The sequence below is a fragment of the Crocodylus siamensis genome, chromosome 6, assembly GCF_052110815.1.
Source record: "Crocodylus siamensis isolate JL-2025a chromosome 6, ASM5211081v1, whole genome shotgun sequence".
Lineage (NCBI taxonomy): Eukaryota > Metazoa > Chordata > Crocodylia > Crocodylidae > Crocodylus > Crocodylus siamensis.
In genome coordinates this window covers 30,914,095-30,929,898 of record NC_143400.1, presented here as the reverse complement: position 1 = coordinate 30,929,898, position 15,804 = coordinate 30,914,095, and the positions used below count along the sequence as shown (strand labels likewise).

The 15,804-nt window shown below is 46.0% G+C and overlaps 1 protein-coding gene across 1 annotated transcript in view; it reads left to right on the top strand.

The window, feature by feature from the left end:
• Nucleotides 1-15,804, top strand: part of LOC149862152 (tetraspanin-15-like) — a 196,014-nt gene that overhangs the window by 29,758 nt on the left and 150,452 nt on the right. The window contains exon 3 of the mRNA XM_090052857.1: nt 3,265-3,450. Within this exon, the coding sequence (XP_089908983.1) occupies nt 3,265-3,450 (186 nt within the window). The remainder of the gene's footprint in view (nt 1-3,264; nt 3,451-15,804) is intronic.

Sequence of the window (15,804 nt, the reverse complement as noted above, 5' to 3'; positions counted from 1 at the left end):
GCGTGTTGGAAAGCATGCTGTACATTGCCCAAGCCTTTTTTGAGCTCTCTCGGGTTTGGTAATCCCTGCGGTTTCTTAGCCCTCGAAGCATCGAAAAGACAGGAACTGATTAATAAATCAGTGACAAATTCTGAAAAGCTGATCGTTGTGAACTCATCTCTCTTGCCTCCTACATTTTCCCTGGAGATTTTTCCAGGCATCAGCATGGCACACTCTCCCACTCAGCACCACATGAGCCAGATTGAATCCCGGTCTGGTGGTGTGGGGTTTTCTCCCACCCTTCCATCACCCATTCTTGCCAGTTCTCACTGGGATAATCCCTGCATGACTAGGTTTTTTTAAATACAGCCCCCTTCCCCTTCTCCTTTTGTATTTGAAGCAGGAAAGTAAAGGGTCTAGAAATTGCTCTGGGGGTGTTTGCAGCAGTGCCTGTGAAAGCATGAAGAGTTGCTGAGGCTGTGCACGCCTTGGTTTACTTGCTAACCTTTTCAGATGTCGGCTTGAAACTAGCTGAGAAGTAATCAATTTCCCCCTTCCGCCCAGTTTCTGTATAACGACAATGCCGCACAGATGACAGGTGTAAAGCAAACCAGCTTTTGACAACGCGAAGCACTTGAGAGCTAATTGCCAGTTTCAATCTGAAGTCGGCAAGTGGATAAGATAAAATTGTCACCCATCAACTTAATCTGTATCCGGGTGAGTGCCGGAGTCAGTTCTTAGCTGTGGCGATTTAAACCTTCCCTTATTAGGACACTTGTTTTGTATGAACTTTTTTGTTTCTTTCTGTAAATTAGAGCTGTTTCAATGAAAAAGTGAGGAGAGAAGGCTGTGCTAATTCGAAAGTGCCTCGTTTTGCCTAATGCTTTTTGTCCTTGGATCTGAAAGCACTTGACAGTAGCAGCCAAATATTGTTACCCCTGCCTACAGATAACGAGACAAGAAGAAATGACTTTCCCAAGCCAGTGACTGAGTACTTGGGTCCCCTGAGTCCCAGACCTTGCTGCTTCTCCATTTTATTACTTGGATTCCAGGGCCAGACGAAGGAAGTGACCCATCTGGAGTAGGAGAAAGAAAAGGCAGTCAGTCAACTGGTTTCACCCTGGTGTGAGCTCAATGTCACCAACAGAATTAGGGTTAGGGTACAAGCTTCTTTACAAGCTGAGTGCCAAGGGTCTGGAACAGGTTCCCCCCAGAGGTGGTACAGTCATCCTCCCTGGCATCTTGACGCCCATCTTGCTGGGGTCATCTGATCCCAGGAGTCTTTCCTGCCCAAGTGCAGGGGGGCTGGACCCAATTATCTTAAAAGGTCCCCTCCAGCCCCTAACATCTATGAAACTATCACTGATTGGCATAACTGCAGAGGAGGTTAGAGTAAGCACCTTTGATAAAATCTAAGTGAGTCTAGTTGAGTCTCCTTTAAGAGAATCATGCAGAGTGAGTTGCACAAACAGCTCCCTGAAAAGCAAAAGCTGGATCCAGACTGAGAGAGCACAAACTGTTTCACTCTGCTTTGTCAGGATAAGATTCTGCATTTTTAGTTACGAGCCCTTTCACATCAGGCATTTGGTCCTGAGATCACATCAGCCTTTTGTTCCTGGCTCAAAACATTTTGGGCTTAATTATTACAGAAATGCTGATTAGTCAAAGCTCCCTCTGGCTTTTCAGCATATAAGTTAAGGACCCTTAATATCTTTGAGGCATTCAGGTTTACCTACTTTGGAATTTAGCCAAGGATAACTGTCCTGCCTGACTGAAAAGTGCCATATAGGGTCTGTAAAAACTGAGTGGACCCTTAAATCTGTCTGTAAGATGGCAGCACAGTAGCAGCAGTGGTAGTTCTGGCTGTTTGCCCGTATTGGGAGAACCCAACCAAGAACAGGTCCCTTTGGGCTAGGTCTATGTTAAAAACATGCATGGTAAGAAAACCCCTGCTCCAGGGCATGCAGAGATGAAACAGGGGCCCTAAATTGAAGTGGTGGGTTCTTAAAAATACTGCTTCAATTTAGAGCCGATTAAACCCCTGTGACAGGCACACGTCCACTTACCTGCCTCTCCGGCAGTGGGAAGGGGAGGGGAGGGCGTGCTGCAGTCCCTGGGCTCTGGGGCGGGGGGCAGTGCTTCCCTCTGTGGCAGTGGTGCTTGCACAGGCACCCAGCTCAGGTGGTCCCAGGGGGCACGGCAGCCCCAGTGTGAAGCACTGGCAGCTACTGGGCACGTTCTGTCCTCATTGAACCCAGGAGGAGTTGGGGGTGCGCAGCAACTTTAAAAGCCAGATTGCATGCATTTGCCTTGGTGCTCAGAGAGGTGCAGTACGTTATTGAAATGTGCATGCTGTAGAGCAAGTGCCTTCAAAACTCCTGATCACGGACGAGCTCCTTTGGGGTTCCCTACATTTCCTTGCCATTAGGCCTCCAGCTCATCTTTCACTTTCTGTGTGTTTGTATGCGTGTGTGTAAGTGTGTGTGTGTGTGAGAGAGAGAAATACAATATTTTGTCACTTCTGTGAAACAATAAGATACCTTTTTAAGGCAGAATTGCTGCTCCAAGTACCTTTCCCAGACCAGGGAACAGAAGCCCAGCCCTGACAGCATCAGCTCCTTGAGGGAACAGTAGAACATAGCACAGGCTCCTGTGCTGCGTTTCCATACCTGTTTTCACCCCCAACATCCTAAGTCATTTGCACACATGAAATGCTTCTTTTTTTGTAAGTGTCAGCTATCAAGGGGCATCAGTAGCAACTTTTGGGTTCAGATTTCAAACCTTCGAATGTTTGAATCCATTCCCTTAACTCCACCCCCACTTGCAAAAAAAACAGATTCAAATTTGGATTTCAAACTTGCATCTTTCTGGAGAAGTAGGGATCTGTAGAAATGCAACATTCTTAACTTGAGTTCGGAAGCCTAGTACTTTTGTTTTCCTGGCTGGTATGCCCAGGAGAACTTCATCAACTTCATTTCCAGTGGATTCAGCCTTGATACATCATCAAAGATACTTGGATGCATTCCCCTCGCTCTGGTACTCGCATCAGAGCCAAAGTGCTGCAAATAGGGATTTTAGACCCCTGTTCTTTGTAGTTACAATAGCAAATCCGCTTTTCCAACCATCTGTAGTAGTAGGATGGCGAGAGGGCAACCAGAACTGGACTCTGCTGAGGGTTAGTCTCTGATTCATTACCTTACTCTCTTTGTTTTTCCATTTATGTGTCATTGCTGCTGTATTGTAACCCAGCTGCCCCCTGGCCTGACCCCTGTGTTTCCATTGCAGATCATAGGTCTGGTGATTCTGTGCATTGGCATATATGCAGAAGTGGAGAGGCAGAAGCACAAAACCTTGGAAGGGATCTTCCTGGCTCCAGCTGTGATCCTGCTCCTCCTGGGCATCACCATGTTTGTCGTTTCCTTCATCGGAACGGTTGGATCCCTCAGAGACAACCGGACACTGCTGAAGATGGTAAGGCCTTCCTCCCTCTTTCATCCTACATGGTGTCTTATGGGCTGTGGGTCAGTCAGCATCCCAGGATCTATCCAAACCAGAAACTGAATGAGCTTCCTTCCATATCACTTGTGGCTTTTTATATATTGGCGCAGAGTCGTCTTACGACAATGTGATCAAGGGAAAGAAAGGGTGGCCTGGTCTGTAGTATTTCCTTCATACCAACATCTTTTAGGAAACCTGTTTGACATGGAAGGACTCTGGTAAGTGAAGCATTATGATTACATGTTTATGGGTGGCACTGAAGTGATGACCTGCTGTTGCTGAATAGGTAATGTTTGCCTTCATGACCATTGATCTAAATACATTGAATGCGGTTTTCTTTTCACTGCCAGCTGTTAGTATGCAGCTGAATCCATTTTCTGCAAAAATATATCCAGGTCACTGTGGAAACCCTGATCCACAGTGGCTTTGAGCTGATCCACAGTATGCTTGATGTGTAAACCCTGATCCACAGTATGCTTGAAGAACCAGGGTGTAAAACTGAGCCCTCATGCTGCATTAGAGGTGTTTATGGACCATTTCTTCCCCAGTATATGGTGGGCTGGGTAGAAGTGGGAGCTGAACACCTGAGCGAATGTGTGACGCCTGCTCATTTAAGTTCACCATGCTGACGAACAGCAATTCAAGGAAGCAAACGTTTGTGTTAGTCAGTGCCAGGTGTTAATTAAAGGAAACTTTCATCAATAACAAATGGAGAGGCCAAGGGTGGCCAAACATATTCCTCCCCAGTTGCCTTTTCCCTTGGTCCAAATGCTAGGCTAGCCTCGAGGTTTGTTTGTCCCATCCTCCTCCTCCTCTGTATTTGCCATCCTCTGCTTCAGCCACACCTTCACATGGCTTCCTCCCACCTCTGCCCCATAAGTTTAAGACAAGCCATTGGTGTTCCCCGTGGTGGAATATGATGCTCTTGGGCATTGCAGTCCTACATAATGTGTTTGCATGGAAGGACTCTGATATGTGCAGATCAGAAGAGAAGCCAGTGTGGCAGGAACAGCCTGCCTGATATATTTTAATTTCAGAGCTGGTGCCTAAGCCTCTTCTCATTATCTGTGGTTGAATGCCTGACAGTATCTGCAGGATGTGCTGTGGGGTTCCTTCTGGGTTCAAACACTAAGTTATTTTAGGGATGTAATTCCAGCTCTGGCTTAGCAAACTCTCTGCTGTTAAGTTTATTTCAGCTCTGACAGTTCAAAGAGCAACTAGCTTCACTTCCTTTTGTAGAGCAGTTTTAATGGGAGGGAAAATTTCCCTTTTTACTAAAAACTCCAAGAGATATAAGACACAGGGGACCAAGCACTGGGCTTAGTTCTTAACTTTTTCCCGAAGGGTGAGTTGAAACTTTGTAGTGCTGATGTTGTTGGGCAGCTGTGGCTCGCTGCAGTTTATCGTGTGCCTTTACTGTTGGGGTGAAATGTGCCCAGGATGGTAGTCTCTTCTAAGGCCATGAAGCCTGCCAAGTTTCAACGAGATAGGTGCAGGGGTTTCTGTGAAACTTCACCTCAAACTGTTCAAAGCAAAACTCATGACACGTGTGTGTTAAGTGGGGTGTGTAGGTTGTAGCCGTGTTGGTCTGAGGACATAGGCAGACAAGGTTCTTTAAGTGAACCTGTTATCTTTTATTAGACCAACTGAGTAGTTGGAGAAATATATCTTAGCAAGACTTCAGGTTTAAAAACCCTTCATCAGGCTGAGGAAGCAGCTGCAGTTGATGTGTGCTCTTCCTGGATGGAAGGAATAGTAAAGAAATTTGGGCTGTCTGGCTCTGCTCACAGCAACAGGCCTTAAAAGAGAGGTTAGAGGAGAGGTAGGCAACCCCCAGCACACATGCAAAGGCACTTTGCTTGGCATGTGCGCTGCGGGGCAGACAGCAGGGAAGGAGACAGGGCTGTGCTACCACAACAAAGATCGGGCTCCTTGCAGCTTCCCTGCCATCTGCCCCGGCACGTCAACATCTTACAAGTCCAAGTTGTAGGTATTTTTGGCGCTCTGCCCAAGACCATTGCCAACCTCTGTGTCAGAGGTTGTGGGGAGTTGTACTTTATGAGCTAGGAACTGATTAGATAAGCACCAGTGTTGGCAAAGCACCTAGCCCATAGCTGGGAACTGCCCTAGCTGACGCTGTGTCCTGGGAAGTTCCCAGCTCTTTAAAATCACATGTGGCATTTGTGTTGTTTGTTTTGTAGCCATGCAGACATGCAAGGAGGCCCTTCATCAGGCTGTTGATCAGAACTGAGCCAGGGACCTCAAGGTGTCAAAGCACGAGCCTCAACTGTCTACAATAAAGAATGGGGGCCATTGGCTTGTTGGTAGTAGTAGTCCACCTACCCAAACGCATAGACTCTCTGCTAGAGAGGGGGAAGAGGCACACAGGGTTAGTATGGGCAGCACTCACAAGGGCTGTGGAAATCATTCCTGATTTTCAGAGGCCTTCAGCAGTTCAGATTCCTCCTGCAGGTCACCACTTGTAATGATGAGCCTAGACAGCTTGTTAGTGAGGGCTGAACCTAGGACTTCTGGATCAGGTTGATCCTAAGCTGAACCTAGGCTGCTTGTGGGAGATGCAGAACGGCGTCACTGCCAACTTCTCTCATTATATCCCCTTCCCCAGCCAGGGCTATGTCTGTTGAAGCCAGTCCTCAGGCAAGGGTGATGGTAGTCACCTCTTGCTATTTGCTGAGTTTCACTAGTAAACTCTAAGCTGCCAAGGGCTCTTTCAGGAATCTGCTCAAATACTGCAGAAATGGGAGCAAGTTAGATAGCTCTCTGCCTGTAGCCTTCAGTAGTGCTACAGGTAAAAACCCAACCCATCAATATTGCAAATTAATATGTGCCGGCTGTTTTGAATTCTGCCTGGGATGTTGCGAATGCACAGATCAAGCTTTCTTTGTTCCACTTTGCTGGGTATGACGTCAGTCTGTGGCTTTGCAACAGCTCAGTTTACACATCACTGGCTGTTCAACCTCATTCAATTCTCTCTCAGTAAGTAACTCACTTTCAGATGAATGACCTGGGATGCTCTGTAGAGCAATCTTGCTGCAGCACACATGTATGGAATACTAATAGTCTGGATGGAGAAGTTAATACCATTCCTCAGTCTTTATCAGCTGCCAGTCTTGTTTGATTTTTTTTTTCTTAATTAAACACTCCTGATAACTTATTCACAAAGGTGTTTTGATGGCTTGTTGCTTCTAAAAATTGCACAGTCCTTGCTCTTGAATGAATATAGATATTTGCTTAAGTAAGAGAACCAATATTATCTTTGCTTCCATAGCAATAATTGCCTATGATATATATACTTAGCATAATATTCCAGTAGCTGGTATCTTCCCAGCATGCTTTGCAGGCATTATGCAAATACTTTTATATCATCTGTAACATGTGACTGTTTGGTCATGTTACAAGTGAATGGATAATCTCAAGGAACTCTAATGAATGGGCAAGCAGGAAGAACAGGTATTTCTAATATTACCCATTATATATATGTTATTCACATACTGCAGTGAATGATGCAAATTGCCAATTGAGGATCTTCATTTCACTGCATTTACTCATAGGAAATTCCATATGTGTATTTCTGAACTCTCAGTATTTTGTTAAACTGTTTTATGAAAGCAGCTAAATCTGAAGGAATATCCAAATTAATTGCTTTATTGCACAGAGGCATGCTTTAGGCCATATTTACAAAACATCTCACTTTTTTAGTTGCTTTGTGTTGATTTTACTGAAAAGGGCATGTTTTCAGCATATTTTGCTTTAAATTTGATAACATAATAGTGCCTAAATATTTAGTCACGTAGCTTCAGCAGGGGAATTGCTTCATACCGCTCACTTCTGCTGGGCACTCCTGAGTGCAAAAGGGTAAGACCCGCATTGACTGACTCCCAGTAGTCGTAAATCAGGTGAATCCTTCAACCAGCAGCTTTTATTTCCTGCCTTGATTTTTTTTTTTTCCTGGATATTTTGGTTGCCCGTGCAGGTGCTGTGTCCCTTTACATCTTGGTTTCCTCAGCAGTCTGACACAGAGATGTCAACTGGTATAATAAGCACATTGTCTTCCATCTTGTCACCTTTAAACAAAACTTTTAATTGCAATACGCATTTTATTTTCTTCCATGCTGCTACAACGTTTATCATTCCTTTGTCATCTTTAAGAAATTTACTGTGTTGCCTTCTCCCTGACTTTAATTTTTTCCAAGAGGAATCATTTGGAGTCCTAAACTTCTGAGAAGATTCATCAAACATCTTGTATTGTTATTCTTTAGGCTGCTAAGTGCTGTTTATGGCTGACACTGTGTTTCCACTGTTCTCGTCCAAGTTAGGAAGTGAAATAAAAATGACACATTACATAATGGTAATTTCAGATTTATAGCAATTTGGAGGGCAGCAGATGCAAAATCTCATAAATTCCATGTAGCAAGCTGTAGACTAGATCAACTTTGCAGTTAATCATAGCCAAAAGAAAAAAAAATCTAAAAATATTTTACTGTGGTTATCAAACGCTATATGCCTGATAGAGAAAAGAGTGGTAGAAAAGTATTTTGTGAAGTTTTTGAATTTAGCACAATAAAACAACCACCACTGCTAATGCTTTTTGTATCATGCTGCTATCCTCAGCTCCTAAAACAAATGTGCTGGTAGGGGTTGTTCAGCTGGGAGACTTCCTGTTAATTAAGGCCTTTAGCACAAGTGCTTTCGAACCCACTGTGCGAAGGATCAAAAATAAACCCAGACTTTTATAAATTCTGCATGCAATCTGTCTACCCCATGGAAAAGTCTAAGAGGATTCATTATGAACATGAGATTTTTACGTTTACTCCTAGAGGAAAGTTTTAGAGCTTGTCAAGATGACCATGGTGCTCTGGGCCTGGATTAATATTTAGGCCATGTCACTGTGCTGGGGCAACTGGTGAGAGGATAAGGCCTCTGTTCTGAGTCAGCAGGTGTGAAACCATTTGGGGTTGTTTTTTTATAGGCACATTTGGTTCAGCTCCCTGGTAAGGAAGTTTTCCAAAGATACTTGAGCATCTGTGGTGCTAGCAGATCCTCCTCAAAATAACTGTACTGAATCCCACTGGTTGTTTCTCTCTGCCCCCCCCCCCACCCTCCCCCACTGTCAGGGCCATGAATAAACATATGAAAAATCAAATTTTTTATTGCAGAGCTAGGTGTGATTTATCTGTGTGTGCAGACATGACATGAAATTTGAGGCTTACTGTTACATAAGGAGGAACCAACCCCTTTACATTAATTTTTGCAAGCTGATGAAGAGCTGCCTTATGACACTCCTGTTCAAAGGAAGGCCTACCTTAGTGTCACCAGTAACCCTTTTGGCTCCAGGGGCACTGTTATGGTGATAAGTACTATTTTAGTGTGAATAAGCGGCTTGCTCTGCTAGAAAAGATCCCTACACACACTGCAAAATCAAGAATAGCAGCAGCATCTTGCAGAATAAGGCCCCTCTCTACCCAGATTCCCCTGTACCCTGCACCTTGGCATCTTAGTACCACACTTGAGAAATAAGAAGCACAGGGTAGATGCCTTTGTGGTGGAGTCCAGAGTGTGATGTGGATTGTAGACCTTGTGGTTCACATGGCTTGGACTGGTTCAAGATAACTTTTGCATTATTCTTCTAGGGGTAGAGCAGGTCAGAGGAGACCTCCTGGAGTTTCTTTTTCATATAGTAAGCAACCAGTGGGGTTGAATACTCCAGGCACAAACTTTCTAACTAAAAGAACAGAAGGACAATGGAACAAGCTGCCCGGGAACATTGTAGCATCTGAGTAAGGATTTGTCTGCTCTGCTTTAGGAATATCAGGGGTTTGGAGTAGATGATCTCTGTGGTTCTTTTAAACCCTGTGACTTTGTGATTCTACCAGACCATGTACAAGGACTGCTCATTGCTTTGTTTCTCATCATCTTGCCCGTGACACAAAGCTGGGGGCATGACTGATGGGGGCATGGTGGGGGCACAGTGGGGGTGTGGTGGCAAGTAGGGAGCTCTCGCAGGTGACCACAGTGGTGTCAGCGGCAGGGGGGTGGGGTGGCAAGCTCTGACCGATGGTCGGCGACTGTCTACAGACACTGCCGGCAGTGTCGGTGCGATGAGGGGATGGCGGCAAGTGGCCAGAACTATCCCATGCATGGGTGTAGGCTGGGGACCAACTGGCTAAGCAGTAGCTCTGCAGAAAAGAACCTAAGGGTTACAGTGGACAGTAAGCTGGATGAGCCAACAGTGTGTCCTTGTTACCAAGAAGGCTAACAGCATACTGGGCTGCACTGGTAGGAGCATAGGCAGCAGATGGAGGGAAGTGATTCTTTCCATCTATTTGGCACTGGTGAGGCCATATCTGGAGTACTGCGTCCAGTTGGGGCCCCCTGCTATAGAAAGGATGTGGACAAATTAGAATCCAGTGGAGGGCAATGAAAATGGTGAGGGGGCTGCGGCACATGCCTTCTGAGGAGAGGCTGAGGGAACTGGGCTTATTTAGTCTGGAGAAGAGAAGACTATGGGGGGATTTAAGAGCAGCCTTTAACTACCTGAATGGGGGTCTGAAGGAGGATGGAGCTGGACTGTTCTCAGTGGTGGAAGATGACAGAACAAGGAGCAATGGTCTCAATTGCAGCAAGGGAAGTTAAGGTAAGATATTAGGAAAATCTTTCTCACAAGGAGGGTAGTAAAACACTGGGACAGGTTACCCAGAAAGGTGGTGGACTCTCCATTCTTGGAGGTTTTTAAGACCTGGCAAGACAAAACCTTGGCTGGGATGATCCAGTTAGGGTCGGTCCTTCCTGTCCTCCTGAGGTCCTTTCTGACCTTCATTTTCTGTGAAATCTATGATCTCTCAAAGTAGAAGTGACTAGGCTGTAAGTGCTTGTGAAGCTTGCACCAGCTTATTGTACAAGCAGGAAGTTCATTTTGCTGTGGTCTGTATCCAATGTCCATCCTTTACACTAGCCAAGGTAAGAACATCGAAAAGGGCCTCCAGTGTCATATAATCTTTTTCTTCTCCATGCTATTCCTTAAAAAAAGCTTTTCTCGACTGGCTTTTATGGGTGACCAAATTGCGGGTGAATTTTTAAAACACATACTGCTTTTTTGAAAGCTGCTTCTCTGGCACACAGAAGCATTTCAGGGTTCCAGTTGCCAGTATGTGCAAAAGTCTTGCAAGACAGTCGATTCTCGAAACATGGCCAACCAAGGTAGGCGGCCACATAATTGTTTAGGTGCTTGTTCACCTTGAACCAAATCAGTGATTCGTTCAGTGGCTTCCCTGTTATTACTTGCTAGAGGTAACTCTGAAGGTAGGTCATGTGCCACCTTATTATACAGGGTCTATGGTCTAGGTAGAGCAGGAGAGTATAGAAGGGCACATGGTTCTGCTCTCTTCTCTGCCATTGACTTGCCATGTAAGTTTGGGCTGGAGCACTTCCCCTTTCCGCTGTGCATTCATTCTTCCATCAATGACACGTGGCTAGCGACACTGCCAGCCTCCCAGGGATACTGTGAGGATTAATCACTTAGTCTCTAAAGCTCTTGCTGTGCCCTGAGTGAAGATTCTGTGGAAATGCAAAGTGCAGCATTGGCTTAAGATCAAGCAGTTCAATTATTTTATTACTCACCGCTGACACTGTGCTCAGTGGCCCACAAAATGCAGAAATAAAGACAGCCAGTGCCCTGAAGAGCTGCCAGTCTAGAAGATAGACATATATAGGAAGGTAGGAGGTCACTGCTATCCTAGAGGTAGAAATAACTCAAAGGATTTCTCACCTCTGTTAAGTGAAATGCGGTTTCTGTTGGAGCATTGTATGTATAAGTTATCGTGCTGATTGGCAGTAGTCTTGGAGAGCAACTGTTAGAGCTGAGCTGCCTTTTGCAAGTATGTATGGAAAGGGTCGATTGGTTTACTCGGCAGAGGATGATTTTCCTTACACCTCGTGAGCCATTGCTCATCCACTGAAGTAAATTTTAGTGCTACGTAACGTGTTTCCAATGTTACTCATCTCAAGGCCAGTTGGCATTATAAAATGCAGCGTAATAGAAGGCAGAACCACAAACAAAGTCACTCAGTGCCATAATAGCTATGTATTTTCTGTGGGAGTAGATAGGTAAAACAATTTTCTTGAAATATATCCAGCCTAGATTCTTAGTTGGAAGGAGCAGGAAAGCTCTTTCCTTAATAAGTAGGACCAGAAATGTAGCAACCTAGCTGTTTCATTGGATCCCGGGGCCAGACTTTCTCGTGCATCTCACAGACATGTATTGGTGAATGTGGTTTTGACACCCTATTAGAAGAGATCAGAGGGTTTTTGTACAAGATGAAACTCCTGTCCAGTTGGTTGTATTTGCAACGATGTGGGAAGTCTGCTTGCTACAGCCAGTCTGCCTACCCCGACCTACAACTCAGTTCCTCTGTTGTAATTCTTATGGAAGAGTTTCAACAAGCAGGGCAAAGAACACATCCTTTTTGAGGCAGTGTTCAAAGTTTTATGTCCAGGACTGTTGTTGTGTAGAAGTCCCCATGCACAAACTCCTGTGTGTTGGGAGTTTTGTAAATGGAATTGAACCAAGTGAACCTAGAAGATGTGGAGAGCACATACAAAGATGGATAGGGAGTTACTATCCCAGTGGGTGCTGAGAGTGGATTCTTTCAGGGGTATTTTGATGCAGGAGGGGAATTCTGCATATTTTAACCTTGCGTTTTCCTTAAAACACTAGTCAATGGGCAGATAACCTATTAACTGGAAAAATGAGTGCATCGAAAATATAAGATAGGTCTAAGTCAGGTCACTAAGCAAGCAATATTTTATAAAAGACATGGCTGAGAATAGTGTACAAAAATCATTCTGCTTAAAGAGATGCTAACATTGTCACTTGATTTGCCTATTCTGTTCTTTTCATCTGCCCTTTGTCTTTTTTTTGGTCTTACAAACTCCTTAAGGAAAGGTGCTTCATCTGCACATCACTGAACACAATGGAGCTGCAATGCTGATTTGTCATTTAGTCACAGAAACAACAGCTTAATTGTGTTACAGTTGCATCCAGAGGTCCCAGTGGAGATTGAGTACTCTGTGTACCTGGTGCTGTACAAAGATAGAGTAATGACCAGCCACTCCTCTTCCAGCATTTTATCTTGTTTGCACAGACAACTGGTAGGGGTGGGTAGGGTGTGGGGGGTGCAGGTATGTGCTCCCCCTGAGATTGGTCCCCACCTTGGCACCCCTTGGGACGGGGCAGTTTTTTTGCCGCGTGGGCTGGCGGTGTGTTGGGCACTAAGCTGTGGCACAGAAGTATAGGAGTGGATATGGGGCTTTTGGCCTGCCCTCGGGCCTGCCCACAAATTTTGCACCTCCACCCCAACTCAGGAGGCAACAATCACTCCTGCTTGTTTGCTTAGATTTCAAACCATTCAGGACCAGCAGAGGGGAAGAAGCTTATTGGAGCAGCATCCCTGCTCGAGTATAGGCACCATATATGTCCCAGTTTTGCCGGGACAGTTCTGGATTTCAGAGGCTGTCTCAGTGTCTTGGCCACTGGAGAAGATTGAAGCAGAAGTCCCAGATCGGTGGGAACCTGCCTGCATGGCTGGCTCCTGACTTGGGAGCTGGGCACGTGTGAGCAGCTTTGTTCCAATCCAGAGCTTTTGATTCAGTTTTCTCCAGGGAGCCCAGTCAGTGGGCTGCTTCCTGGTCCAGACACTGCCATGCTGTGAACGGAGTCACTTGTGCAATAGAGTCAGGGGAGGGGTGCATGCAGGAAGCTGTGGGGTCGGGGCTCTGTGTGTGTGTGTGTGTGTGTGTGTGTGTGTGTGCGCGCACCATGCTGTCCTGCCCAGCCCCACTTCTAGGAGCTGTGGGGTCAAGGGTATGTGTGTGCACACACCCCACTGTCCTGCCTAGCCCTCCTCCTGGGAGCTGTGGGGTTGGAGCTGTGCATGTGTGGGTGGGTGGGGGGCAATGTTTAGGGCAGGGGCGTGGTACCCACCATACTGTCCTGCCGAGCCCCAGACCTAGGAGCTGTGGGGTTTGGGCTGTGCGTGTGTGTGTGCATGTGTCCCGTGCCATCCTTCCTGTCCCCGCTCCTGGGAATCACTGGGTTGGGGGGGTGTTTGTGTATGTGTGCTGGCACCCCCCAGCACACACCCACTTCCCTTCCTCAAATTAGTATGGTCGCCCTATATATGAGGCGTGTGTTTCAGTGAATAAGTCAGGATGGTCAGGAGCATGCACAGATTCTGCCTTCTGGTGCCAGTTGAATGTAGAAATGAGAAAGCGCCGTACCAAGGCACTGTGATATTTGTGTCTGCTGGGTATTAAAAAAAGCGTACGTATTTCCAAACATCTGTCATCTCCCTTAGGTGTCATCACCACCTCCTTCTCTCTGTTTTGCATAATGGAACAATGAATGGAGGAGAATGTGTGAATGAGAGGAGGCAGCTGAATCAAACTTCAGCCAGTGCAACAGGGAACATTGCCTTTCAGCGAGAACCGTGCAGCAGTGGCATGGGGACAGAGCACAACAGCACAGGCCATGAGGGGGTTGATCTGTTCTTGGATTAGCAATCAGTGTTATCAGCAATACCCTGAGGAACTCCTGATGTGTATGAGACAGAGATCAGGATGAGTCGCATTCTCTTGGATCACATCAGGAGGCGCGACTTCACGGTCAGGGCGGCTAGGATCTGGAACCAACTTCCAAGAGGAGTGGTGCAGGCTCCTACCCTGGGGGTGTTTAAGAGGAGGTTAGATGAACACCTTGCTGGGATCGTTTGACCCCAGTACTCTTTCCTGCCATGGCAGGGGGTCAGACTCTATGATCTGATCAGGTCCCTTCCGACCCTAGAAACTATGAAACACGGCAGAATCAAGACCCTAGTTTGTATTTAAAAAATGACCTGGCCCATGCAGCTATGATAATGTACATCATCTTCAATTTAATTTTATCTGGCTGTGTAAAACTTCCTAAAACTGTAAGTTTCTTTATAACCATGGCACCACCATCAAAAATTTTATTTCTGAAGACGAACGTACTTATCTCTGGAACGGAGCTGACTCAGGAATAGTTTCAGTTGTTATTCTAACAGCAGGTCTGTACATGTAAAAGTTCAGTACAAGCACAAGCAGTAATTTTAGAGAATTGTGTAAAGCTTCCTCACATGCATGGCCCAGCTCTACCTGACTCAAGAAGTCTATGGGACAACCAGAGGTAAAGTGTTGCTGGACCTGGTACTGGCCAAAGGGGATGATCTAGTCAGTGACCTAAGAATCGATGGAAAGCTGAGCGATAGTGACCACGAGCTGATCACCTTTACTATCCATTGCAAAGCTGGCAAGTCAGTCAGCAATACAGAAGTCCTCGACTTCAGGAAGGCTGACTTTGACAAGCTCAGGAGGCTCATTGTCGAGGCCCTAAGGGACCATGACTCAACAGAAAGAGGAGTCCAAGAGGAGTGGTTGCTCCTCAAGTGGGCGATCGTGACAGCACAAGGGATGGCCGTCCCATCTCGGAGGAAGGGTAGCAAAAGGACACAGCAACTCCCTTGCCTCAGCAGGGAACTTAAGGACCTCCTATGCCTAAAAAGAGACTTTATGCAGGATGGAAGGGTGGAGGTACCCCCAGGAGGAGTACTCGGCACTGGTCCGTACCTGCAGGGAGTACACCAGGAAAGCCAAGGCTGCAACCGAGCTCCATCTGGCTGCACATACCAAGGATAATAAAAAGTCCTTTTTCAGATATGTAGAGTCGGAAAAAAGCAAGGGTAACATTGGACCCCGACTGAACCAAATGGGACAACTGATAACAGACACGCAATAAAAAGCCAACCTGCTTAATGGGTACTTTGTGTTGGTCTTTCATCAGCCCAAAGGGACTGCCCTGCCTAGCATGACATGGGACGCCCAGTTTGGGTGAGTATTTATACCCATCATTGGAGTAGATCTAGTAAAGGAACACCTTGAGAGGCTGGACATCTTCAAGTCAGCTGGTCCTGCCAGATTACACCCTAGACTACTCAAGGAGATAGTTTCATAGTTTCATAGATGGCAGGTGTCATAGCCCAACCATTGGCAAAAATATTTGAAAACTTCTGGTGCTCAGGTGAAATGCCTGAAGATTGGAAGAAGGTCAATGCGGTACCCATCTGCAAGAAAGGGTGGAAAGTAGATCCTGGGAAATACAGGCTGACCAGCTTGACCTCAGTCCCTGGTAAGATTCTGGATAAAATTATCAAAGAGACCCTTCTTGATAAGGCAACGTCCTGAGGGACAGGCAGCACGGATTTGTCACAGGTGAGTCTTGTCTGACCAATCTCA